Genomic DNA, 26,743 nt, shown 5'->3' with positions numbered 1-26,743 from the left:
CAGACCAGGCCCCAGCAGGAAGCAGCAGGCGTTCAGGGCCCAGGCCTGGTTCGATTGTCCAAAAAGGGGCCTCAAGCAGGCCTCTCAGGCCTCTGGAGGGCAAACTGAGCCAGAGGCAGGCCTGAAAGCACGGCCCAGACGCGTGTGAGCCAAGTTAGACATGAGGCTCGGGCCCTAGGGGGTGTGAGAGACTGATGTGGTAGGGGGCTTCCGACTCTTCCAGTCCAAAGCCGGATTGGCCAGTTAGACGCTTGTAGATCCAAGGTTGGATTGGGGAGGGGTCTCTGGGAAGTTGGCTAGCAACGCAAGGATTGGGGGGATTTAAGTGCTTAGAGATCGAAGGCAGGCCCCGGGTAGGGGGAGTCAGACAATTGGAAAGCCGAGGTGTTAGCTGGGGAGGGGTCTTTGCGCTTGGAGGAAGCACAGAGCAGCACCTGCTCGGCTGCAGGCCTGAGAAGGGAACCAGGCCAGGCCAAGAGAAAGAAATTGAATAAACCTGGACTCTTAAGTGGGCGGGGGGCCCCTGAGCTGGGGGTCACAAAGGGTGAGACATGGCCACGAGGCGTTTAACCGACGCTTTCTTGTTGTTGCGGAATAATTCCATCCAAAACCGGCAGCTGTTAGCCGAGCAAGTGAGTAGTCACACCACCTCCAGCCCTCTGCATTCACGTAGCATTGCTGCGGTGAGTCTCCAGGCGGCCTCTCCGACACACGCCCTGTGTGCACTGCGGCTCTGCCTGTCTGTCTGTCTGTGTCTGTCTCTCTGTTTAAAAAAGAAGATAAGACTAGCATGGAAGTGCGGGGTCTGTTGGCTGGGGTCCGCGAGCTTCGATAACCCTGGCTGGGGAAGAAGCATCTAGATCCTGCTCCACCTCTGCCTTGCACGCTCTCTTCACTTCCGCATCCCTCTCCGTCCTCCCCCTTCCACCCCCCCGGTTGTCCCCGCGCGACCGGCGCCTTCAATTTACATATGTTTTAGCACTGAGATTTGGAGGCTTTTTTTCCTGAAGCCTTTTTGTTCCGTTTTGTTTTAAGCGCCCCCCTCCTTCCCCCGTCCGCCCCCGCAGACAGCCTCACTTTGGTTCTGATGGTCGGTTTGCAGGCTGGCAGATCCAAATCCTTGCAAATGAACGATGCCTTCCTCGCTAGAGAGGAAGGAGTTGGGTTTTTTTTTTGGGGGGGGGGGGTGTTCTTTTTTTTTTTTTAAATGGTCTCGAAGCCCTCTGTGTGCCCGTGTTCCCTGTGAATAATTGCTTTGCTGTTTTTCATGGGGGTTCTTGTTTGTGAGGCTGTAAGGTGCTTGCTTCTTCGTTTTCTATTTCCCAGACAGGAAATAAAGCTTTTTCTTCCATAGGAACTTTTTAAAACGAACGTGATGTGTATGTGAAAATTAACCCTCCAAATAGCCCACGATTTTGATTTAATTAACCTGAACCTTTCTTTAGCCCAGCTGTAGAATCTCTTAGAGGGAGGGCCTGGAAGGATGACTGTTGTTTTCCTGTTTGTTTATGATGAAGGGCTACTTTCCCGTCCAAACCTCAGTCTCTTGCTCTGTTGAACAAGGAAATGGGTGCAGATGGTCTAAACAAGAGGGTGATGATGAGCTCTGGGTAGCCTAAATTGAAAAGTTATGAAACTAATTTGTAAGGGGGGGCTCCTGGCTGTAGACAGGTTGGGTTTGAATAGAAGCAGCATTGGGGGGAGAGTAAAATCACCCCAAGACTAGATTCTTGGGGTTTATGCTTGACAATAAGCAGTTTGGGGGCTCTCACACTTACTTCACCTGTTAGGGACTGTATTCCTTTTAAATTTTTTATGACTTGATCTAAATGCTTCACAAAAAAAATTGGCCATCTGTCTTGATTATTGACAGAGCACCTACAAAAACAGTTTCTCCTTTTTGTTAATCACAAAAGGAAAATGTATTTGTCCATCTTGCTTATGTAAAAAAGCTATTGTAAACTGTGTGAACAGCTTTAGGAATAAAATCACGGTAAACTTAAATCAAAAAGCATAGAAATCAGGGACCCACCGAGTGTGTGTAGGTTTTCAGTTACTTGAGAATTTGAAGATTTTTTTACATTTGTAAACTGAAAAAAAAAAAAGGTATTATACTGAAGTATGTGCAAAATTGAAAACAGGCTAATTCCAGCACTAATTTTGAAAAGAATGTTCTGAAATAAACTAAGAAGTAGAGAGTAGAAATTCAGTGGGGGAAAAAAAATCCTCAGTGGAACCTTAATTTTGCTAAGATGTAAAAATTGCATGTTCCTCAAATGGATTTTATGCTACCTTGTAGAAAGGAAAAAAAAAAACAGAACTAAAACTCATGTTAATATTTCTAAAATATTTTTAACTGATTTAAAAACATGTTTGCTTTAAAATTTTTAACCATATAAGGTTCAAAATACACTACACCACAGGATAACGTGAGGCTTTTTTGTTGTCGTTGTTAACCATTTGGTCAGACAGTTTAAAAACCTGATGTCCGAGTCGGCAGCTTTTTAAAAATGCATCTCTAGGTAAAACCTATTTTTTAAATGGATTTCTTAGGCAAATTTAAATATATATATAAACTAAGTCATATAATTTAAAATATATAGTTCGTGTGTACAAGTTGGAAAAATAGATATGTCAGAAAATGTACAGGTATATTTAGCTAACTCATACATTTTCTTGAAAATAGATTTCTAAGTCAAACTAAAAATACATACCTAATTCAGAACACTAAAAAATATTTTCTACATAATATACCATTGAAAATGTTATATATATTGGTTTGACTATTTAAAATCTTTATCAGATGCTTTTAAGAATCAGATATTTTAAAATATCCTTATAAAAAAATCCTTGTAGTCAATTCAGATTATCTGAAAATAGATTTTGCAATTAAACAAACATGGTTTGCCTAATTTAGAATTAAATAAGTCACATGTTTATATATTTTTATTGTGTACATTAAAAAACACATGACATGTCATAGATTTCTGAAGTGTTTAGGGGTGAGTTATTTTCAGCTTGCTTGCAATTGATTCTACAGAAACCATTTCTACATTTACACACAGAAACAAATATGGCAAGACCGAATGACTACATAGAGGGTACAATATTTTCAGCTTTTCTGCAAGTTGAAAAAATGTTGTAAACATGTTGGGGGAAAAGCTGTGTCTAACACAATTTTTAAAAACTTTATTAAATAATATTTTTAACTGTATATCTAGCTCATACAAATTTAAAAACCTCATTTCTGAGTTGTAAATTTTCAAAATCTTGTAGCAAATCAAACAAAATTAATGCTGTCAAATTTGACTGGGTTTTAGGTGATATTAAGAAATTAATTAAAATTCAATAAATTTGTTAGACTTATTAGTGAGATCTACTGAAATGTTTACTATTGAAATGTCCAAATATCACTTCATTTATATATTTAATCATAACCCCCACACACACACAATGAAGGAAACAAATAAGGCAAAGTGTTACTAATTGTTAAGTCTACTGATGAATATTTAAGGGGATGCTGTTCCATTTTGCATACTTTTCTAGGTGTTTGAAAAAGCATAAATAAAAACTTAAAAAATAAATATCTGTCATGTTGAGAACACAAGTAAGACAATTAAAATACAATTTGTATATATTTACTAAAACTCAGGTAATTAAAAAAGAAGTAACAAAGCTCTAGTGTCTAAATTAAAAAAAAATCATAAACTGAGATCTACTTTCTAGTTAGAAGAAAAGGCTGTAGAAGTTGATATTGGGGTGGGCAAATTGTCTCACAATTAGAAATAAATCACATCTAAATTTTTTTTTTTTTTTTTAGTTTTAAGCCTGAATTTTTCACCTCATTTTGGGTGAAAGCTGTGGAAATTGATTGTAAAGTGGTGTTTGTGCGTGAATGTGCATATGACACACCTGAAAATTTAAACAGGCTTTTTTTTTTTTCCAACATTCCTGTTGGAGGAAAAAACTAGAAGTTGGTGGTTGAGGGTGGTGCGGTTCATTGTGTGCACCTATAAATGCACACTAAAAACAGGTTTTTGCATCCTTCAGGCAAATATGTCACAGCTAAGCAGGAATTGAAGGAGGATATGCAGTGACAAAACAAAGTCCCAAGGGCCAGGGGGGACCTAAAGGTCATTTGACCCAACATCCCCTCTGTGATAACCCCTCTGCCTGCTTGCCTTGACTGAATTCTCTGATGGGGATAGGAAATTCCAGCAGGCGTCACCCCCACCTCTTTTACTACCAAAAAGCGCTTGCCTCCGTGAACCCCATCTGTCAGTGTCTTGCATCCTGTGATCCTGGCCCTGGCCCCCAGGGTCTGACACAGGAAGCCCGTTCCTCCTCCTGCAGGACAGATAACCCTGCAGGACAGATAACCCTGCAGCTTGGCTTGTGCCCCGGACCTTTCTCTAGCTCAGCAGTCCTGGCTCAGGCAGGGAGGTTAAGTTTCTTGCCTATGCATGAAGTCTAGTTTTCTGTTTTTTTCTTGTGGGCATTTTAAAGTTCAGCACCCAGAACTACACAAAATTCTATTTAATTGTGTTCTCCATTGTGTTGATACTAGTAAAACTAATTGTGAAAGGCCAGGGGTTTGATTTTTTTTTTTTTTTTTTTTTTTAGACTCTCAGCAAAATGCAGCTGTTGCCATTTCCCATTCATTCTGCTTTGGCCTCAGTTTCAGATGCCCCATCACGGTTGTGCCTCAGGGCAGCATGAAATACAGGGAAGAGCACTGGACTCCAAACCTGGGAATTTAGGGCCAAGTCACACTCTGGCTGACTCAGAATGTAGGTCTCTGGGCAAGCTTTTAATCTCTTCTGACATCTTTTGCCTGATTTGTAAATTGAGGGTTTGAGTTAGGGGAGATTTCTAGTAAGTAGTCCTGTGGATTCAGCCGTGCTTTCTCAAATTCTCTTTTAATGCATTGTTTCTCCTAACCAAGCCTTGCAGTCTTAGCTTTAATTTGAAAAGGAGGAAATCATAGTCAACAGCATTGCCCTGTCCACAAGCCAGATGTTACCGCAAAAATCCTCAAAAGTGGCTCCAGTACTGTGGAGAAGTAGCTTTGACATTCCATCTGCCAAGTGCAGGTTTTAAGGCAACACCTCATTCAAAAAGTTACAGGCAGCTTAGCTTTAGGAAGCTAAGAATTTATAGTGTTAAATAATTACTAAAAAAAATGTGTAAAGTCTTAAACGAATGACAGGTAGATGCTGAGTTGCTGTTCTGATCTGATGAGGTGTTGTGTGACCTGTGTGATTCCCTTTCATCCCTTGAAACAGATCTTATGAGGGGACTTGAGCTACTTTGTCAGTGTTTGCTGTCTAATCTATTCTCTGCTTTAAAATAATACATAATCTATAAATGGAATCTGAAGTTAATTTGTTTTAGATTAGTTTGAAAGTAGCACATTATTTTTAATAAAACACATGGTGTGTTTTGGGGGGGAAGACTGAAGGTTAAATATGTTTATAAGAAATCTGAAGTCCTTCTTCAGTCTTGACAGTGATACTAGCCCAAGATTTATTGAGCGCTCACTCTGTGCCTGGCTCGGGGCTTGTCCTTCTGCACATGTAGCCTCACTTAGTCCTCATAGAGCTCCATTACACAGGTGCTGCTGTTTTTTCCTCCTGATACAGGTCCGGAAACTGAGGTTTCAAGGAGTTAGGAAAGTTGCTCAGTGGTGCTCACCGGGTGAGCCAGGGAGCTGGGATAGGAACGCAGGCAGGCCTGGCTCCGAGCCCCTGCTACCCAGTGGGCCACAGGAGTGCTGGCAGCTTTTCCCGGACGTGTGCTGCAGTTCCGGAGAAAGGAACCCATTTAAAAGAATATATGTACACACATATATAAGTATATATATATTTTTTTATTTACTATAACATCTTTCTTTATGTCACTTTATAATCAAGCCAGTCCATTTTAACTTGCACATTGAAGATTCTAAGTTTTAGTCCATGCCGAGTCTGTTGGAAAATTAGTCCCCTGTCTTTAGAATCCAAGTATGAAATCATTGTATATTTCTCTTTAGATCTATTTGCTTTTCTGCTTCTAAAGATTCCATTTGAGCAGAGAGGCTTACTTGAGAATAAGGGTACTTTGTTGGATGAAAGTGAAGCAAACTTTTATTTTGGCAGTAACGGAAATAAAGTAAATATCACTATAGCATAGACCTGTATTTCCAACTCATTTTGCTCAACTTTTCCAGACTTCCTGAGTAAACACAGATGGGTTTCCACTTATTTTTCAGTTTTATGTAGAAAGTTCTTTAGACTATAAATTCCACATGCTACTTGGATTTTTCAGTATTTGCTTGATTGCACGCCATTGGCAGGTCAGAAGCCTAGATTTAGACATTATAAAGATTTAGAAGGTGATGATGTGTAGTATCGTGTTTTTCTTTGGCTCTGTTTTGGTTTTTCCTGATGGTAATTCTAAATGTTTTAATTCAGGTCTTGACAAAGTTGCCTGGTGGCAGGGGGAGTTTCGAAACCTGCTAATTTTAAGTAGCAAAGTCGGAGGGATTGATGTGCTTCAAAAAGATGATCTCCTGAATCTAGTTCCTGATGTGGTGGCAGCTGCTTATCACCAGTAACTCCCTGAAGTGCTGGTAAAAGTAGAGAGGCTGGAAGGTGGGGTGGAAAGAGGCCTGAACACCTGGGCCTGTCTGAATCTCAGCCCTGTGCCTTTGGGGAAATGAATTTATATATTCTAAAACTTGATTTTCTTATTTGTAAAAGAAAAATATACCCAAGATTCTGATTTCACCTCTTATCAACTAATAATTGCAGAGACTGAGAGATCGGGCTGTGTGCTTCATTAATAATCCAAGAGGCCAGGCTCATGTGCAACACAGATCTTAACCAGGGTTTGCAGTAATACTTTATCCAAAGATTAGACGCCAAGGAACCCCTGCTAAATGGGTAGATGTGCAGGTTGAAATACCGAGTTAGGGGTTTTGCCCTGTGTCTTAATAAAAAACACCTCAGTGCTTTCGTGCTGAGAATGTTAGCTTCTTTTTTAAAAAGGAGGTTTTTCTTTTGACGCTGTCTCCTCTATTAGCATCTTGTAGTACTGCTGTCATGGCAGGGAAAACACAGAAATACAGTTCTCTTGCGCTTATGGCAAATTGTAGAAGGAATGAAGGAGGCTTTCAGCTTCCTATAATGTCAGCTAATTGAATTTTTACACGGAGGAATGTTGTGTGGTTACACTGTTATTACTGTCACTGTTTAATAGTATTTTGGCCCTGATAGACCAGTTTCATTTGCACTATTAATTTTTAAATAAGGAAGTTATGGTTTTTTATTTTCTAAATTTACTGCTCAGGATAAAAAAAAAAATCAACACAGTTGATTATTGAAATTCACTAAGTATTTCAGTGATCAATACTGTTAAAAAAAAAAGGACCTATTTGTTCAGATTATCTATCATTAGTAAAGATCTGTTCAGAAAATAGAGTTCCACGTTGATTGTAAAAAGATCCTTTCCTTTTAAATTGAAACTTAATCTTCTGCCTGCCGATGCTTCTTCCTTCCTGCTCCTTTTAAAAAAAAAAAACCTCTCCTTTTTGTTTTGTTTTACTTTATAAAATAATAGCCTTATAACAACAGTGTGCCTCCTAGACTTATTATAATACATGCCAAGCAAATGGGGAGAGTTTTCCTTTTCTTGTACCACCTGTGTCTCTCTCCGGGGACAAGTGGTTTCTCGGCTTGCTTATTGCCACGGAGGAAGCCGAGTCTGCGGGATTTAATTTGCAGAGCCTTTACATATGTGGTCACTCAAATATCATCTGAATACGGCCATAGACAATTCTTATGGGCTGTTCGCGTTCTGATTTTGCTGCATTTGCAGTGCTGATTTACATGCTAAAATTTACTTTTATTTGACACAGTGAAATTATGTTTTAGCTTTGCTCTCTTATCTTCCTAAGGGAAATTTAGAATATTATATATGCTATTTGACATTTGTGAAATAGAAATACCATTATATTTTATTGCATTTAAAACAAGTATGTTTTATTTGTTTCTGTTGTATTTTAATTTTTACAGCTGTTTGTTCGATTCCTACCTCTTTTACCAGAACAAGCACAGTAAATAAAAGTAAAAAACACAGTAAATTAAATATTGATATAGCTTTTTTTTAAAGCAAGAATTAGAAGGGGGAGATTTTTTAAAAGCTTTGATTAGTAGATCTGTATTTTTAGTCAACTTTAGAGTTGCTTGAAATCTCAGTGTTTTCTCAACTGACCATCCCTTATCTATCTGTCTGTCTGTCCCCATCCTTTTTTTTTTTTTTTTCTGCTGTCCCTAACTGGATGGGCTGATGGCAACAACATATATCTTCAGGAGCTGGATGAGGTATTGTGTTTTCAATATTTTTGAATGTCAGTGTATACAATTAATGCCTATTTCTCTGAAATCTTTGGTTATATGTAAAATGCTAACAGTCAACACACATTTTAGCATTTGTCATGATTACTTCTCCTTGTCGTGTTTTACAATTTAATCCTTAGGATTCATTTACTGTGTTTTCACACCAGGTGAATTGACGATTTAGAGAAGGGCTTGGTAACAGTATCTGCTACTCTTGGGAAAGTGTCTCAACTCTGGAGGCAGTAAAGGTTGAACGTGTTCTCCCACTTAAGATCAGCCAGATTGTTTTCAGATGATTCACGAAGCTCCCTTGACTCCCCAGGCTGTGCAGGGGGGTCGTGGGGGCGGGGTGGTGGTGGTGCTGGAGGACGTGATGTCTGGCAGAAGCCCTCAGGAAGCCGGCCTCAGAGCCACCAGACCTGTTGAGCTGTCTGCTGAGGTGTCACCGGTATGGAGCGAGTGACCCTCGGGTCGTGCTGACTGACTAATGGTTACGTGGCCCCCTTCCTAGCAGCACGATTTTGGCCTTTTCATTACTTATTAGCAATTCTCCCGGAAGATGGAGAGGGTACGTGTTCACAGCACTTTATTCCAGTCATGCTAATAAAGCGTGGAGGAAAAAAGAGATTGAACTGTGATGGTTGGTTTTGTGTTTCTATTATCTGTTTCAGCCGGGAAGGGGTTGGAAATACTTTTCCTCAGGATATACGTTTTTAAAAGGGCCATTTTAAAATTGAGGGTGGGAGGGTATCCCTGGTTTTTGTTTTAATTTGGAAGTATGAACTGTGAGGTGGGGTTAGGCCCATTGTCTTTGAAACCAGTGGGGTCCCTTACTTGTTGATAATAACTGCAGATGGGAAACAGCCTGAAGACCCTTCCTGGGGAGCTGGTCACATGAAATGTGTAGCCTCGCTTGCTCCCTGTGCCACGCCTGTTAAAGGGTCCAGCCTGTCTCAGGCCTGCAGGGCAATGAGCTCCCAGATGCAGGGCCATGTGGGAAGAAGCCTGATGTATAATGATGGATACTGCAATTCCTACTCTTTTTTTAAAAAAAATTACGTTTGATTTGTTTATTTTTTAAGAAAAATAACTCACATTCAGGCTTGTGAGTACTTAGGAGATTTTTGAAAAGAGACACAAGAGGCTGTTGACAATGGATAACTTCCAGGAAGTCTGGGGTGGAAGGGAAACTGCCAACCCTTTTCTTAGGTCGAGCAGATAGTTTGAAACCATGCGCGTCTATTGCTTGAGTCATTAAGAACCAATTAGTATTGAAAACCAAACCCATCCATCTAGGAATGTGTGCTGCCCTTACTGAATGGTTTGGAAACGTGCAACCTGTGGCCCCCAGAAGTGTTCCCTGGTTGGGGTGGGGGTCCTGCGGTGCTGGGAAACAGTCGCAGTGGCCTAAGTTTGAACACTTCTCCCACTCGGCTCATCAGGGTCATCTTTCCTGAGGGCTCCGCCGTCTGAACCTATTTCCAGGCTCTCCTGCTTCCTCTTCAGGCAGGCAAGTTCCAGGCACTGGCTCCCCCCGCCCCACCCCAAGTTCTCTCTGCCACATTCTGGAGCAGAGACCCAGAGTGAGAGCCACCTTTCCGGCCACATGCCCCGAGGCCCAGCCTGTCCACTCTGGAGCCGCATGGCCCCTCAGCCCGCCACCTGCCCACTTCCCCTTCTTGTCCTTTGTCCGGAATCAGCACATCAGTTGTGAAGTGAATTGTACATGACATGTCTTATATTTACTTCATTCATTCATTGCATTTAGTGTTGACTCAGGCACTAATTATGAGTGTGTGTTTATTATGATTGTGTGCCTGGTGCCGAGCAAGAAGTGGGGCTGTGTTGCAAACAGCATCCAGAGTCCCAACTTTGCCAGGGCACAGTCAGGCTTCCAGTTGCCCCCAACGTGGGTCAGATGGAGGCCATCCCTGTGTCGGTGAGGCCCAAGCATGCTGTCCTGACTGTGTCACGGTGGCCACATGGGTTTGTCATTTCTTCTTCTGAAATCACCTTGAAAATCAGCTGCATCCTGGGGATACCAGGCTCTGCTCTTCTCCAGAAACAAGTAAGGGGTGCCCCGGGAGAACACCACCCCCGTCACTCTCCTGCCCAGTGTCTGGCCTTGCTCTCATCTACTCCTCACCTATGACAGAGTCATCTCCCAAATTGTTGGCTTTTTAAATTCATAGAAGGAATGGTTTTTAAAATTACAAGATGTAAGCATCAGGTTCCCAAACCACATACCCTGGGAAGGGCAGGGTGAAGTGGCTGGAGCGCGGGGCCAGCCAGCATGGGCTGGCTCCCTGGTCCCCCTGCTGGGGGCAGCATTGAGAAGGGAAGTCTCAGCCCCTTGGTATCAGTGTTTGAGGAACAGGGAGCTGTCTTCTCTGCAGGTCTGTTGTTGGGCTGAAAGTGGGGGTTCAGTCAGGGTCCATAACCTACGGCGCAGGCAGTTGTTGCTTCCTACTTTTTAAGTTTGTATATGAGAGTTGAGGGGGCAAAAGGAAGGTGAGTGAACCTAGCAATATTTTGTCTGGGTGGTGTGGTTGTCAGAATTTTTAATTGTGTATTTTTGGCACACATTAAAAAAATGACTATCTTGAACATTTATTGTTTCATAATCAGAAAAGGTAAACACTATTTTAAAACAATCACAGATCAGAAAGAAAAAACTGTGGTGCTGATAGCCCCCAACTCTTTTATATAACATGCTTCTTCACTCCCTCCAAGGAAGGAGGTTTCTTCAGCCTTAAATGTCTGTTAGCCATCTGAGCACAGTGAGTTGACTGCACCACGTACATGCCCACCTTGTCTCAGGTGGAAACCAGAGCCACCAGGCGGTGTTTGCCAACGTCCCGTCTGGACTTTTTAAATGTGTGTTGCCGCAAACCATCCAGAATTGTCAGCATTGGTTCTTATTACCAGTGCATTCATTATGACTTAACTTAGTTTATTATTTTTTTAGATGAGTGTGCGTGTGTGTGTGGATATATTTGACTTTTCTAATCTCTGCAGAGGCTTTGCATATCCTTAATCTTATGGAACACTAAATCAGCCTTCTCGTAAAGGTCGGGTTTTATAACAGGAGGAAGGCTGTATAGTTGGAACAGTAAGATTTATAAGACTGTGTTCGTGTGTGCGTGTGTGTTTTCTGTCCATAGATCAAGCACTTGTCCATGCTGTCTGGTGTTCTTTAAAGGGACAGTTGTCAGTGTCTGAAGTGGAACAAGGGCAGAGATAACTTTGATGAACTGAACAAGAAACCTGTGGGTGTGCCATTGTGAGCAACTGTTGAAATTTTCCTGCACTGATGCAGTTGAGCTGGGTAACTCTGGGGTGGGGTCACACACCCTATAGTTCTTAGAGGACACGAGTTACAAATAGATAAGAATTCTTAAATTCTTAATTCTCATGAGTACAATTTTATTTATATATTTTTTTCTTATTTAAAAAACATGGAAAGTCTTTTTTTTTTTTCCCACTTCAGAAGCATAAGTTCGTTAAGAAAAGCTTTAGTGACCATCATCGTCTCTTCACTGGGGGGACATGGAATGGAACAGCAGCAAGTGAAGTGAGTGAAGAACAGCTTTTTTAATGCCTGAGTTGACTTGGATGGCAGCTTGGAAACTGACATATTTTGGATCTTAAAAATGAGAAAACATTGAAATAGGAAGTGAGGTTTCTGAAGTTGAAAGGGTGATTATTTTGCATTTAAAATGTATTTTTTAATGTTCATATTTGTTCCCAGTTTTAATTGGCAGTTACCTTCCGTTAGATTTTCCCTTCCTAAAACAGTCTTTTTTTCTTTTTTTTTTTTAATGGTACATACTGTGATACATATTACAAGCCGATTCTGATCAAATAAATGACACGTTTCTTGTAAGGCTGCCTTTCTTTATCATGATAAACTCTTGCTATAGATGATACCATAAAGGGGACAAATTATTCCCTGTTTAAAGTTTTTAGTCTTAGAGAATCAGCTATTCTGTCTCATTGGCACAATCCTGATACAGCCTGTGGGAAAGCTAGGGCTGGCTAGCTGAGGAGTTATCTCTCCCCTTGGTCCCCAGCAAGCTTCCTTGGGACACTTGAAGAGGGTGTGTATGCACACTCTTTTACATGCAGTTTTTGGGGGCACACGTCTATTATGTAAAACCAAGTACTGCTTAAAAATGAGTTGAATCCACTTCAACTGACTTCATATGTGATTTATAAAAATTTCTCACTTGTTTCAGTGAAATTGATACTAGTTACTACTGTGCAGATAAACTTAGGTAAACCCTCTGTATCTTTTTTGGTTTAGTGTATTTTGGTTAACAGTCACAACAGTACAAAATTGTGAGTTTAGAATCTCTTAATAAAATAAATTACTCTTATTTTATTGAGATATTATGTAATAGTAACAGGCAGTGTGTTAGATGATAAACTGGCACAGTGGAAATTCTATGACCCACAGGTGTCGCTTTGTGTGAACAGCTGGAGGTTTAAGTTCTGCTCCAGTTAGGCAGCAGCTCTGTGTCCAGTGCCTGCTATCCAGCCAGCAGGTGCTGGGTGCTGGTCTATGGTTGGTCCCTTTTGGTTTGGTCATTGTGCCCACTCCAAAGTTGCATGGCTCTCGGTGGCTTTGGGGGTAGTTTTGAGGAATACACAGCTGTGTGGGGGGTGAAGGGCTGTGTCTGCAGAATTCAAGAGAGGCCAGTTGGTCCATGCCTCTGTGCTCAGCCGAGCCTGTCCTGTGGTCCCTGGTGTCGCTGGTGGGAAATGGATCCGAGGACTGTGTCTTGTGTTGTTGTTTGAAGGTGAGGGCTTGTTATCCTGATAACATTTTCTTAGCAAATTGCAGTTGTATTTCATGGGCCTGCCAAAGTGATTGGCAGCTGGTAGGGTGATTGGGGCTTCCGGAGTCAGCCAACCCAGGTTTTAATCTGTCACATAATAGCTTTGTGACCTTGGGCAAGCTAGTTAACTTTTCTGGGTTTCAATTTCCTCATTTATAGATTGGAATAATAGCCCCTAGCTCACCTAGTATGTGTGAGGGTTAAAATAATAAAAGGAAGGTAAAATTCCTATTAGTGAACTCTTAAAAACAAACAAGGTGGCTGTGGTTGAGAATTACACAGCACAGACGCAGAGCCCCGGTAGTGCAGGTGGGGTGACGCACCATTTGTTCAGGACCTGAAATGACACTGGCCCTGCAGGGTCCACGCCACTGCGGAAGGCGCTGGGCCTGATCACGATTCATATGCCCAGGGAGCACTGCTGGGGTGGCTGGTCCCTTCAGCGTGGTCATTGCGTCAGACGCCCCCCCTGAGCCAGTGGGGGCAGCGCCTCCCCCGCTGTGACAGAGCCGGACGCAAGACTCCAGTGTGCTTTTAGGAATTTTGCTGTAATCTCCCTGTTCCGGGTTTAAGGGCTTGTTGCTTGAAGAATTCTTTGAATTTAGGCTTTTCCTTATGTGATTTTTTAATTTTTTTAACTCCCTTTTATCCTCATCTGAGGATGTTAACAATTTTGCCTTGTTCCTTTATTGTTAGGGGGAAAAAAAAAACTGTATTTGTTGAATGAGTGAAAACATAAATTTAGATAAATGCAGGGGGGGTGAAGAAAAGCAGTATACATTCTCTACCCAGTTCTGCAGTGCAATTTAGAAAATGTACAAAGTCCTACCTGGAGCAGACTTTTATATGCTGTTTTCCATTATTTTCTGATCATCATTTGCATCTTTTGAAACTGGCATTTATAAATTCTGAACTCTGGAGGAGTGCCTCAAGATCCTTTAGCTGTTCATTGCCTCCAGGCAAGAGAACAGTTTAACCACACCAAACCTGTGATTTCCCTCCCATTCTTAAAAGCTTTCCAAGGCAGTGTATTACATAGGTAAAATAAACAAGTACTGTGGAGATCATTTGAAAATAAGGGAAAATGCTGCCTGTGGACATTTAACCAAAGAAAGGGAATGACAGTGTAAGATTGCCTTGAGATTTTAAGGATGGCTTTTGCCAAATGGTAGATAATTTGCTGACTGTTTTAGGCAGTTCTTTCACACATTTTAACAGCTGGTTAATGATCTTGTGACTAAGATAACTGGATCAGCCCTATTTACGAAATAAGCTAAGTATCTGTAAGTAAACCTTGAAATGTTTGTATTCGTTCCATTTACAGCCTAGAATATTTTCTTTTTTAACATGTCTTGATCAAATGAATTGCTGAGTTTCATGCCACCCCATCATAGTACAATACTGAGGTTTTTCTTTTAAGGATCTCTTGTTGACTTTTTCATTACATTTTCATAGCCAGATCAAGTCAAATTCATATTCACAAGTATGTCCGAGGAAATTAAGAAGTGGTACGTGGAAAGATAGGAAAACAGTTCCATATCCTAGCAGTATCAAAAGCAAGTTGGTAATCCAGGCAAGTGCATTTGCTCCTCTGTTTCCGTATCTTAGTGAGCAACATTTAAAAGCGAATAAGAGTGTGCTTGTCTGTGCTGAACTTGAATAGTTTTTTAATGTCTCTTTATTTCTTTGTAGCTTGCTGATGATCGCATGGCTCTGGTGTCAGGCATTAGCTTGGACCCAGAAGCCGCAATTGGTGTGACAAAGCGGTCCCCTCCTAAATGGGTGGATGGAGTGGATGAAGTAAGTGGAATGTTCATTTCACACTCTCTTATTTATTGAGGTAATTATGACATTAACATGTTTTAAGATATTTGCCATAAAGATTGATTTGGCTACACTTGAATGCATGTCCTTGTAAGTGTGGTAGCTTTAGAATTATTCAGGTTACACACCACAAGAAAGGTGTGTGTGTCTGTGGGCATGCTTGTGATTTTGGTTTTAGTAGTAACTGGTGGCTCAGTGGTAAACAATCCATCTGCCAATGCAGGAGACTCAGGTTTGATCCCTGGGTCGGGAAGATCCCCTGGAGAAGGAAATGTATACCCACTCTGGTGTTCTTTTCTGGGAGATCCCATGGACAGTGGAGCCTGGCACGCTACAGTCCATGGGGTCACAAAAGAGTCGGACATGTCTTAGTGACTAAACGACACTTGAATTACAGAAAGAAACTGAAGAACTGTGTAACCAGGAAGAGTGGTATTTGAATGTCTGGTGGTTGAATCAAAGGTTGCTCAGTCAACTATGAATTGGCTGAAGACTGAGCTCCATACTCTTGCGTGTAGCTGGTTGTCTCAGAGGCAGACAGAGGGAGAGAGTAGAGCTCTGGGGTTTCATTTGTTTAGATACAGTATGATGTTGGGCGGATTAAACAGAAGATGAAGGAGTTAGCCAGCCTTCATGACCAGCACTTAAACCGACCTACCCTGGATGACAGCAGCGAGCAGGAGCATGCCATTGAGATAACCACACAGGAGATCACGCAGGTGAGGAGGGAAGGGGTCCTCAGGTGGGAACTCGGTCTGCCGGCCGCCTCACCCTCTCAAAAGCTGGCCCGTGGTACAGTGCTAAATGAGTCCTAGAGTTTCACTTCCCAGCTTGAAGTTCACAGAGGGATCCAGGAAGCCCTGAGCTCCTCCAGGTTTCAGCATCTGCACTCCTTGTCCTGCAGGAGTGGGGACTATTTTTTGATCATTCTTAAATACTACTGTGGATTGATCTGAAAATTAAATTCAGAGCATTATTGAGTTCAGTCATTTGATTTTAAGATGTGTAACTTCTATTGTATACTAGTTTGCAAATTTTTTTCTTGTTAAAGAAAAGGGTAGCTGTAATTGAACAGATGGGGAGCAGTTGCCCAGACTGAATCTCTTAATATCCCAGAGAAACTCAGCCTCCTGGAAGTGTCTGTTGTAAAACTTGAGTTATTTTAAAATAATGTGACTCAGGACTTCCCTGATGGTCCAGTGGTTAAAAATCCGCCGTGCAACGCAGGGGACACAGGTTCCATCCCTGGTTGGGGGAGCTAAGATCCCACATGCCCCCTTGCCAAAAAAAACCAAAACATAAAGCAGAACAATATTGTAACAAATTCAATAAAGACTTTTTTAAAAAGATACTTTAAAGATCTTAAAAAACAGTGTGACTAGTGTGTAAACAAGCAGTTACATTTTTCATTTGTTTATACCTCCTGGGTTGCAACTGCACAGAGATGGGGCATGGTGGGTGGGGAAGCCCTGGGGCATTAAGAGCATTTGGGTCCTGGCTTTTAGCGATTAACAGTAGTGTGATTCTCATTTAACTCCTCAGACCCCAGTGTTCTTGTCTGTAAAATGGAAATGATAATGACAATACCTGCCTCTTAGTTAGGGTGGCTGTCGGGATTAAATGAGAAGGCTGTGAGGAGCAGTGCACACACATGTGCAGTCATAGCGTCTTTTCAGGTCTGGCTCAGCTCCAATTTCCTGGCCATCCTCAGTGCCAGCCTGTGTGGCCAGAGCCACTGTGTGTCTCAGTCCGGCATGCAGGCACCTTGGGGCCCCCGGCCCACTGTGAGCACCCCCTGTCCTCCCAGCTCTTCCATAGGTGTCAGCGTGCGGTGCAGGCGCTGCCCAGCCGGGCCCGCCGGGCCTGCTCGGAGCAGGAGGAGCGGCTCCTCCGAAACGTGGTGGCCTCACTGGCCCAGGCCCTGCAGGAGCTGTCCACCAGCTTCCGGCATGCACAGTCCAGCTACCTCCGACGTGAGTGTCCACCCGCGCCAGGCTCTCAAGTGATGAGCGTCCCAGTGCTCAGGTCACAGGACAACTCTGTGTTTCTGTCCTCCTCTTCTGCTAGTTCTCCGTTTTGTCCTTTGCTTTTTTCATGGTTAGCCTTTGCATATCCTCCTACTTCACGAGGTAGAAGGTAGCTCCTTCTGCCCCCAGTGGTAGCCACATCAAGGTTGAGACCACCCCACGGTGCATTGACAGTCCTCCTCTAAAAAAACAAAAGAGAAACTTACTCTTTTGTCAGGTTTAAAGTATTCGAAAATCAATCTTGGATATTTTAAAAGCATGTCATTTTCTAGGTGTTAGGCTTGCGGGAGCTGCTGATAAATGGGTAAAAATAGTTGTAATCATGTTGAAGCTTCTTTGCCTATCTGTCTTAACACCTTACCTGGTAATAGTTAAAGCAGACACATTCTCTCCCAGCCTCCCTTCCTTCCCAAATAGAGCAAAGTCAGGTTTCAGCTACATCCTCATTCAGAGCACCCATAAACTGGCTTTTTCTGTATTGCCATTGTACTCAATGATCTCCCCATAGGCCCCCCAAAAGCTAGTTCTTCCTCCCGACAACTGCCATATTTGTGTTTGTGCTTTCATTTTACTACTTCTAAAATTTGATTAGGGCCACTTGGAATTCTTACCAGAGATACTTTTAGAGAGAAATACTTAATGTTTTAAATGCTTTTTAACAGCAGTTAAATGTTTCTGCTTCACTTAAAAAGTCTCAGATGATGGTGTTGCAGTGTCATTTACCTGGCATCCAGTGAATTATTCACATTTGCAGTGTGATTTCTGTCCTAAGTAACCCCGAATGCTTGCCTGCTGTTGCATGGTTGTGGTGCTTTATTGTCCCCCATCTCTGCTGGAGGTGATCAGGGCTTCTTCTAAAGTGGCCAAGAATGTCTCCATTTTGACTGTTGAGTTTTACTCTAGATGCCCCCTTTTAATGGTGGAACAGTAACCAGGATGGTTTACGTATTCAAGTAAAGTGAATTCCTGTCCACGATAGGCATGAAGAATCGAGAGGAAAGATCCCAGCATTTTTTTGCTACGTCAGTGCCGCTGATGGACGATGGCGAGGATAATACTCTGTATGACCGGGTATGTGTCGGGGCCACAGACCCGCCCACTGCGCATGTGCGCTCCGCTCTGTTCTCTTCTCTTTGCGGACCTTTAACTTCCCTGAGACACAGATGGATTGGCACTGCATGGCGTGCACATCTGTCAAGTGCTTTGCAGCTGGTGGGAGAACAGTCATGGGGGCCATACTGTTTCTTCCTTTCTAAAGACTGCACGGAGACCTTGTCAGCTGCCTTCCAGAACCTTCTGGAAAGCAGTCTGCACACCCCACTCCCAGGAAGAACCCTGAGACGCACAGGCTTCTCCCTGGTGCTTTTGCCACTTGGCCCTGGGGTAGCTGCTGACAAGGGGTTCTCTGTATCCCCCGCTTTGGCTGGTGATGCTTTAGAGCTTGCTGTTTCAGGGAGATCAGATCTTTCTTGTTAGGGAAAAATAAGTGCTTGTGTGTTGTGTGCTCTATGGAAATGATTTCAAACTTTATTTTCTTTAAGTTACATCTAAAATGGTACACCATCACTTTCTTGGGAAGAAATCTAACGTGCACGTTTCGTCCTCCTTGTTTGGCTAGGGTTTTACAGACGAGCAGCTGGTGCTGGTGGAGCAGAACACGCTGCTGGTGGAGGAGCGGGAGCGGGAGATCCGCCAGATCGTGCAGTCCATCTCCGACCTGAACGAGATATTTAGGGACCTGGGAGCCATGATCGTAGAACAGGTACGTGCGTTTACCTGCCTCATCAGTGGGCTCTCCTGCCCTGATACCTCATTCTTCCCTAGGCTTTTCAATTCTGCGCTTTTGTCAGGAAAGCAGTTGGAACCCATTCCTTCTGTGTAGATACAGTGTGTGTGCTCAGTCGTGTCCGACTCTTTGTGACCCCATGGACTGTAGCCCGCCAGGCTCCTCTCTCCATGGGATTCTTCCAGGCAAGAATACTGGAGTGGGTTGCTGTTTCCTACTCCAGGGAGTTTTCCCAACTCACTATGTACGTGTGTATGTATATATGTGTACAAATTATATGCAGACTGCTGTCATGCCCCATAAAAACACTAATAAACTATTTTTTAGATGAGAAACAGGTGTCAGTGACAGTACTCACGTTCTCTGCCTCCATCCCAGGGCTGTTGCCAGGAGCCCCCGTGCCGGGGGCCTGGCTGGCTCTGGCCACGCTCAGCGGTGATTCTGACGATGGATAAGTTTTCCCATCTAATTTTGGCAGGTTATTGTGTAACGGCAACTGGAACCACTAGCCCTCAAGTAGAATTAGATTGTTTGTTCACTGTTACAATCTGATTAGGGTGTTTTATTATCTTGCCAGTGGGGATTTGGGTCCTGATCCCCCGGAACCAGCTGCAGACTGGAGCAGACAAGGCTGTGGAAGATCTAGTTAGGTTAATTACTCCCATGGCTCTCGTGGAACTGTTAGTGCTATCGTCTCCTGACGCAGCACACTTCTGTTCAGAGCCCCATCCTTCCGTGGAGCCTGGTGTTCCCTTCTTCCTGTTTGAACCCAGCAATTAAAAAATTACAAGCAAAACTCCTGGAGGTGAACGTGTGATTTTACATGCTGTGTTGGAGGTAGCTGTGTTTGCTTTGACTCATGGAGGCGCATGGAGATGCTCAGACATGATAGTAAGTTTCCAGACCTCGTTCTAATCAGGTCCAGCTTAACTGGCCTTCTCTGGTTCCTTGAACCTGTGAGTTTAAGCCACAGATGGGCACAGAAGCAAGCCCTTCACCACTCAGAGCCTGTTTCCACTGAACCATATATTTCTTAAAGCCCCAGTAAGCCTGAATATGGAGTGTCCTGTAGTGGCTAAATCCAAAAAAGAAACCTCAATTTGTCAGTATTTTCTTCTCATGAGCTGGGCTTTCCTGCAGCTAACGGCGGCACTCTGCCACTGAGCACCTCTCTCTGCTTGTTGATGGACTCCAGAGCTGACAGGGTGTCCCTTTACCTCACAGTCAAGTAGAACAGATAATCCTGTGGATGACGATGCCTGCAATCTGCATCTCTCATTTCTGAAGCTCCATTTTCCCAGTTGCACTTGTTGATTGTCTGTGACTGTCATTTATCACCCAGGGTACCGTCCTTGATAGAATCGACTATAATGTTGAGCAGTCCTGTATCAAAACTGAAGACGGCTTGAAACAGCTCCACAAGGTAATGACATATCTTTCAGTGGGTGAGAATTTGAAGAATTGTTTTCCCATATCAAGAATTCGTACGAGGCTTGTCTTCTGTCTTAACTGTCCCTGGCACTTTCGACTGTCATCAGCTCAAGATGGGGCTGTGAAAATGCAGCCTGTCGTATTATTCAGAGCCCACCATGTGGGCTGTGGCTGTTTGCCTGCACTTAGTGAATCGCAGTGCACCCCACATGCAAAGCTGAAGTTGCTGAGAACCCCCTTCTGTGACAGCAAACTCTGAAAGAGTCGGGGTTTTCTTCCTTTTAGAAAATACTTTATTCCTTGGCTAGGCCCTCTTGTTTTAGGGAATCGAGTGAGTGGGCATTTGTTAAAATCCGTGTTGCGCATTCTGTCTGCTGGTAGCTGCTGACTCAGGCCTCCCTTGTTGTGATACTTTTCTGATGAATTACTGGTGGGGATTCATTCTGGAGAAGATAAAAATCTAATTTTCTCTTTTAATTACCACAGTATATCTGTGTACCACCTTGAGGAGAGAGTAGTCTGTTGAAGTGAGAGTATTAGCTTTCTCATTCTTTGCTAATAATCCGATGGCTGTCTCCAGAATGTTTTTCATGATATTTGTTAAAAATAGATGGAAAACATCTTTAAAAACCTTGTAATCAACCATGAGAAACACATATGTACACTGCTGAGTGACTCTCATATATAATTGGGTGCATGTTTTCTTTAGAAGGAATGAAATACTTCACAGATGAAATAAATTCTGTCCCTCTCCTCATGGATAGCGGTACTCCTAGCCATGTGTAATGGTCATTTTCTTGATTTGCTAATGTACTTCTCGATCATCTCTCTGAGACCAGTCGCTTCCTGTGGTAGAGGTGACCGTACCTGACAGTGGTGTCAGGTTTACGGAAGGTGAGGCCTTGCACAGGTCTGACCAGAAACCCTCACCTTCCTCTTCTATATGCTTGTTACCATGTGCAGGGCGGGAGTGGGTAGGACGCCAGCAAACACGGAGAAAGAGGTCTGCCTTGTGGACACAGGAGGCTTTTTCATTTTTTTAAGCATTTGGTTTATTTGGTTGCTACATTTTATGTATTAAAAACGTGAAAGCTAACTTTAGTTTCTCACTCTGTCATATCTGGGCCTTCATATGCTGTTGAATTATGCATCGGTTTTGAAGTTTCTTAAATAAAAACTAGCAAAACATGTTTTGTAATACAACAGAGATAAAGGGGAAAAGCTTTCTCTGCGGGGGTGTACATATCTAGTGGGAACTGAAAAATTTGTTTAAGGTTCAACTTTATAAATCATTTTGAAAGGTTTTAAAGTATATCACCTGGTGTCGGCTTCAGTGGTGGTTACTGACTACAAGAGTGAGCACGTTCTGTCCTCTCTTGGGCTTGGCTGGCCATTCCCTTGGCGGTCAGCTCATCTGAGGCTGGCGGGGCCTTGGAGTCACTTCTTCCGAGCCAGGTTCTCCAGACAGGTGAACGTGCCCTGAGGTTTCCTCCTGTGGATGAGTGGCTCCTGGTGGGTGGGCGGGCTCACTTAGGACACAGAACTGGGGGTCAGAAGGTTGGCAGGGAGGGGAAAGTGGGCGTGGGAGGCTGGGCCTTCTGGGCAGGCGCTGCCCTCAAGCTGTCTCCTTGCTTTCACTTGCACCTTTGCCATGAGGCAGTGCTGTCCACAAAAGTGTGGGGAGTGTGCTCTCTCAATGTGTTCAGGCCGAGTAGGCAGTGGCACCCCACTCCAGTGCTCTTGCCTGGAAAATCCCATGGACGGAGGAGCCTGGCAGGCTGCAGTCCATGGGGTCGCTAAGAGTCGGACATGACTGAGCGACTTCACTCTCACTTTTCACTTTCATGCATTGGAGAAGGAAATGGCAACCCACTCCAGTGTTCTTGCCTGGAGAATCCCAGGGACGGGGGAGCCTGGTGGGCTGCCGTCTATGGGATCGCACAGAGTCGGACACGACTGAAGTGACTTAGCAGCAGCAGCAGCATGTGGTCAGGGACACCTTCGCTACTCTCTCCTCCCCTCTCCTTTCTCTGGGTCACGTTCCTACATGATAGGCGTGTGTCACTAGCCACACAGGATGACTCAGCTCGGGTAGGTTCTTTCTGCACCTGACCCCATGGGACAGCTTTCCTGTTTCTTTTGGGTTGGTGGAAAAGTCTGTTTGGGTTTTCCTGCAACATGTTATGGAAAAACCTGAATGAACTTTTTTGGCCAACTCAATACTTCCATGGATGAATTTCTTCTTGTTTGCAGACTCAGAGGAGGTAGAAGAGCTTTTCTGGGGCCCTCACTTCTCTCCCTTCTGGCTGGGGTCACTGGAGCCAGAAGTTTGACTTCTCAATGAAGGAGCTGTGCGTTCCTCCAGAGAACCGTGTCTGGAAGTGAGAGTCTTCCATAGAAAGTGGGTCCTTGGGGTCAGTAGAGGGGATGCAAGGAGAGGTAGGCTGTGTGGAGCTGAAGGCAGAGCCTTGGACTTCTCCCGCGGCCCTCAGGTGATGGTGGATCCCCAGTCGGTGCTTCATGAAGCCTGTAGGTAGGGGACTCGGAGATCACGGGAGTCAGCTGCACTCTAGGAGTTAATGGCGGCGACTGTGATGATGGAGCCGGTGGCAGAGGTGTCAGGTATGCGGGCACAGCCAGAAGCTCGGACCAGAAATGAGCCAGACTTGATTTTGGAGAAAGTGACGACCTCTTCTCCCTCCTCTCCCTGTAGGCAGAGCAGTATCAGAAGAAGAACCGGAAGATGCTAGTGATCCTGATATTGCTCGTCATCATCATCGTCCTCACTGTTGTCCTCGTCGGCGTGAAGTCTCGCTGAGCAGCGTCGGGCCAGTGTGTGCGGCGCGTGGACCTGGGCATGCAGCCCGGCGCCCGTGGGCTCTGGCAGAGGTGCGGCCCCAGCCTCGCCGGGGTGGCTGCGGTCCCATGGACTCCTCGGCCTGGTCATGCTCACGTGAAGGGAAGGGGCATCTGTTTTCCTTCATTGTCAAGACGTGAAGGACCTTGGATACTGCTGCGGAATAGAGATGAGTTCTCACTTTGTTGATTTTTTTTTTTTTTTCCAGAAAGAAAATATCAGTTGAACGTTTACAGGCCTCATCACGCTGTTTGATGTATCATACCTGTATATGCTCTTTTTTTTTTTTTTAAGCGATCATGTTTGAGCAGCATGTTAAAAGAATTTTTGGAAAAAAATTTTTTAAACCATCTGGTTTTTAAGAAATTTGGTACCAGAATCTTATGAGTAGAGGCAAAAATGCCTCTTCATCTTTGTCTATGTATTTTCCAGTTGAAAACAAACTGAGAAGTCCTTTAAGAATTTATAATCCGTTCCCCATTAACTTAATTTAACTTTTCCATCACTGTTAATGATCAGAGTAACAAAGTGTGAAAAATAAGAAACCATCATTGATGTTAATTAACACATTTAGATGGGCCAGTTAAAACAGCTTCATAAGTTTAAATTAATTGTAAATGGAGTATTCCTCATCTCAGATTTGTGCACTGCATTTTCTTCTGTAAACCGAAAGGGGTTACTAAGCAGAACCAGCCAAATGCAATAGTTGATGATTTGAAGGAACCTCACATTAAAAGGGCACTCGGCAGTGTCGGAAAAGTCACCAGAGCTGGCCGGTGTGTCCCCGTGCTCGTCCCCTACCATCCTTGCTCAATCCATTACTTATATAATAACTACATAAAGACCTGTTCAAGCCAGACACCATTTAATGGACTGTGAATTTACATGGAGGCCATTCTAAATGGGTCACCCCATTTAGGATTAGTGGGTCTCAAATTATTAACCAAACATGACTCCATTTCAAAGTAAAATATTCCCCCAGTGGTTTGATTTATTGGCCCTTCCACTGCCATTGAACATGCCCAGAAGGTAGGCATATTCCTGCCATTTGTGAAAATCTTGGCTCAGAAAACCCCTCTTGTGTGAGCATGAATCCGGTCTCCAAAGCAGGACTTTGTTGTTCATTTACCTATTATCAATATGGTGCTCAAACATATTCCTGGACCTGTGGAGTAATGTGGAAAGTGATGATAACTTTGAAACCTGAAGTTGTTCATGTTTTAATGGGTTTTGAGACACCAGTATAGTTTTAACGGTCTTTGTGTCATTTTTGATGGCTTTCCATTGTTTTTACCTCTTGTAAAATGTTTTAAAAGAGCATGACCTCATTAAGTGTGCTACGTTTTATTTGGACCAGTCACATAACCTGTCTCTCTAGAGTTGACTTTGAAGTTATTTCCAGAAATTTAAACTCAAACCCCAAGATTCAAGTTGTCCAAACAGGTCATGTGCTTAAAACCCAGACCACTGCCCAGCTTTTCCATCCCAAGTTCATGAAGCCGGGCAGTCCCTGGTTCCTTGTTGCTGAGGTGGGCGTGGGGTGATCTAAAGGCATCCCTGGCATATCAGGAAGTAGCATGGCATTCCCTGACAGCTACTTACTAGGGAGGAAGGCCGGGAATGAGGTCCAGCCTCTCCTCAATTACCCCTGAAATGGGGGGCTTCCTTGGTTCTTGAGAGCAGCTGTAGGCTCTTCAGCCTCAGTGGTTTTGAGCTCAGGGAGTCAAGCTGCTCCCAGGATGGGGGCTGTCCAGATGAAGGACTCCCCTCCTAGACAGCCTGGGATGGTGTTAAGGGTTATTGTGGGAGCTTTTCCAGTGCTTAGAGTCACTGACTCTTGAAGGAACATAATCCTTTAAGAAAGGATCACTATTTATTTGTATTTATTTTTAGTGAACAGGGTGATTAGTTGGATTTTTTACCCAATTCCTTTGGGTAAAATAATGAATCTGACTAGGGATGGCTTGATCCTGGTGTGGGATCCAGACAGCTGCCCCCTCTGATTGGATCCCCGGCAGCACCAGCTGCAGCCCAGCCATCCGCTGCCATCACCGTGTCCCCAGGCCAGCAGCAGCTGGAGCACGTGTTCCAACTTGCCAGGCTCCACCAAACTCTCCTGTTTTGTTGAGCCGCCTCTTGGGGACAGATCAGCAGCACAGCAGGGTGGAAGGGGAAGTTAGTGATGCGTGTCCTGGCACCCAAGGGTCCTCCTCTCTCTCCTTGTCTCGCCTATGGCTCTGGTGGCAAAGGTGGCTCCTCCTGGCTCTGCCCTCGCCACAGGGAGGGCTCCTCCAGGCTCAGCCTGGAGCGCTGCCCACTGGGACGTGGCCTGCGCGGCTCTGTTGACCGGGACTGGAGACGGGACCTGTAGACGTTGCCAGTCAGCTCCCTGGAGCTCCTGATCTTTCCCAGATGGGGACTGAGCACCACTGTCTCCTGTTTTATTAATTTGGGGTTGGGGGAGGTGCTGACTTGCTGGCCCTGGGCGTGAAGCCACGTTCATCTCTAACGAATTTACTGCAGTCTCTGCTAATTGAGAGAGCATTATTTATTTGTTTTGACACAAGTGCTTTCAGTGTTTTATCCTAGCTAATGGCTTCTTAAAGGTAATAAAAACCTTCCAACCTAATTGGTCAGATAAGACTTTTGTGTGTGTGTGTGCTTAGATAAAGCAATTAGTGAAGCGCTTCTATCCAAAATGATTTTTTTTTGTCCTTTTTAGAAAACTAATTTACTGTTACTGGAAACTTTTTGTACAATAAACCAATCATGCAGATTCAAGAACACTCTGTTATCCTAGTAGTAATTTTAATGATGGGCTGCCTGTTTTCCTCAAGTGCGTCTGTTTCAGGGGAGCCTGGCCTGTTATGTGACTGTTGGGGACCGATGACTGTTTGTTGTGTGCTGAGGCCTTTGCCTCAGTGTTGGGGAGTCTGTCTGTCTGATGAATGCTTTCAAGGGGACCCATCAATATGCTACCCACTGTCCCATGGACAGAGGAGCCTGGTGGGCTGCAGCCATGGGGTCACAAAGCGTCAGACATGACTGAGTGACTAACACTTTGACTTTCGTACAAAAACAGCATATAATTACATTTCTTAGAAAAATATGTGCTTTATGTACACACCAAGAAGCACTGGAGATCTTCAGGGAAAACTAGTTACGTGTGCCTTGTTTAGAAGTAATTCTTACACACGGGCTCCCAGAGACTTGAACTTCTTTGAAGTCCTCCTGCCCTGCTAATCTGAAAATTTCAGGGGTAGTGTTTGCCAGTATTACTTAAAGCCAGGACTCTATTTCTTCTCAAAGGCCAGGATGGTTCTGGGTTAACTCAGGGCTAACTCTCACCCATGTGTGCCTGGTGGGAGGTGCCGTCAGGGGATGGGGTGCACCAGGCATCTGTCTTGGGGTACACCCCAGGGGCTGTGCATACGGATGTGTGAGCTGATTGCAGGCGGTCCTGTGGGCCAGCTAGGCTTTCAGTCCTTGGAGGTTGCCCCGTGCTCAGGGCAATGCAGTATCGTCAATGTGAAAGAAACAACCACCTCTTCTGTGCACTCACCTTGTTTCTGGACTAGAACTGCAGCCCCCAGCTTGCT

At 43.9% G+C, this 26,743-nt stretch overlaps 1 protein-coding gene across 4 annotated transcripts; it reads left to right on the top strand.

Annotated features, from left to right (window-relative positions):
* On the top strand, positions 1–25,883 carry STX16 (syntaxin 16). Of its 4 annotated transcripts, none has more exons than XM_068986718.1 (9): positions 1–632; positions 8,352–8,363; positions 14,912–15,019; positions 15,622–15,762; positions 16,851–17,016; positions 18,050–18,141; positions 18,689–18,832; positions 20,199–20,279; positions 23,001–25,883. In XM_068986718.1, exons 1-9 carry the CDS (start codon positions 552–554, stop codon positions 23,103–23,105), a joined length of 930 nt encoding a protein of 309 aa, XP_068842819.1. In that variant the 5' UTR covers positions 1–551; the 3' UTR covers positions 23,106–25,883. The 4 variants fall into 4 exon arrangements, with proteins under 4 accessions (XP_068842819.1, XP_068842816.1, XP_068842818.1 ...); XM_068986715.1 differs by having other exon boundaries at positions 1–683; XM_068986717.1 differs by lacking the exon at positions 8,352–8,363.
* The last annotated feature ends 860 nt before the right edge of the window (positions 25,884–26,743 follow it).

This window comes from Capricornis sumatraensis, chromosome 15, assembly GCF_032405125.1.
Source record: "Capricornis sumatraensis isolate serow.1 chromosome 15, serow.2, whole genome shotgun sequence".
In the NCBI taxonomy this organism is placed as follows: Eukaryota; Metazoa; Chordata; class Mammalia; order Artiodactyla; family Bovidae; genus Capricornis; species Capricornis sumatraensis.
Note: the sequence above shows the minus strand (reverse complement) of the source record. Positions and strands in the feature narration are given on the sequence as shown.

What these genes read in the sequence shown, in the direction of transcription:
- STX16 (XM_068986715.1), top strand. Translation starts at nt 552, where the DNA reads ATGGCCACGAGGCGTTTAACCGACGCTTTCTTGTTGTTGCGGAATAAT. An exon ending in CCACACAGGAGATCACGCAG is followed by an intron (nt 15,763 to 16,850) that starts GTGAGGAGGGAA and finishes CTGTCCTCCCAG; the next exon opens with CTCTTCCATAGGTGTCAGCG. An exon ending in GCTTGAAACAGCTCCACAAG is followed by an intron (nt 20,280 to 23,000) that starts GTAATGACATAT and finishes CTCTCCCTGTAG; the next exon opens with GCAGAGCAGTATCAGAAGAA.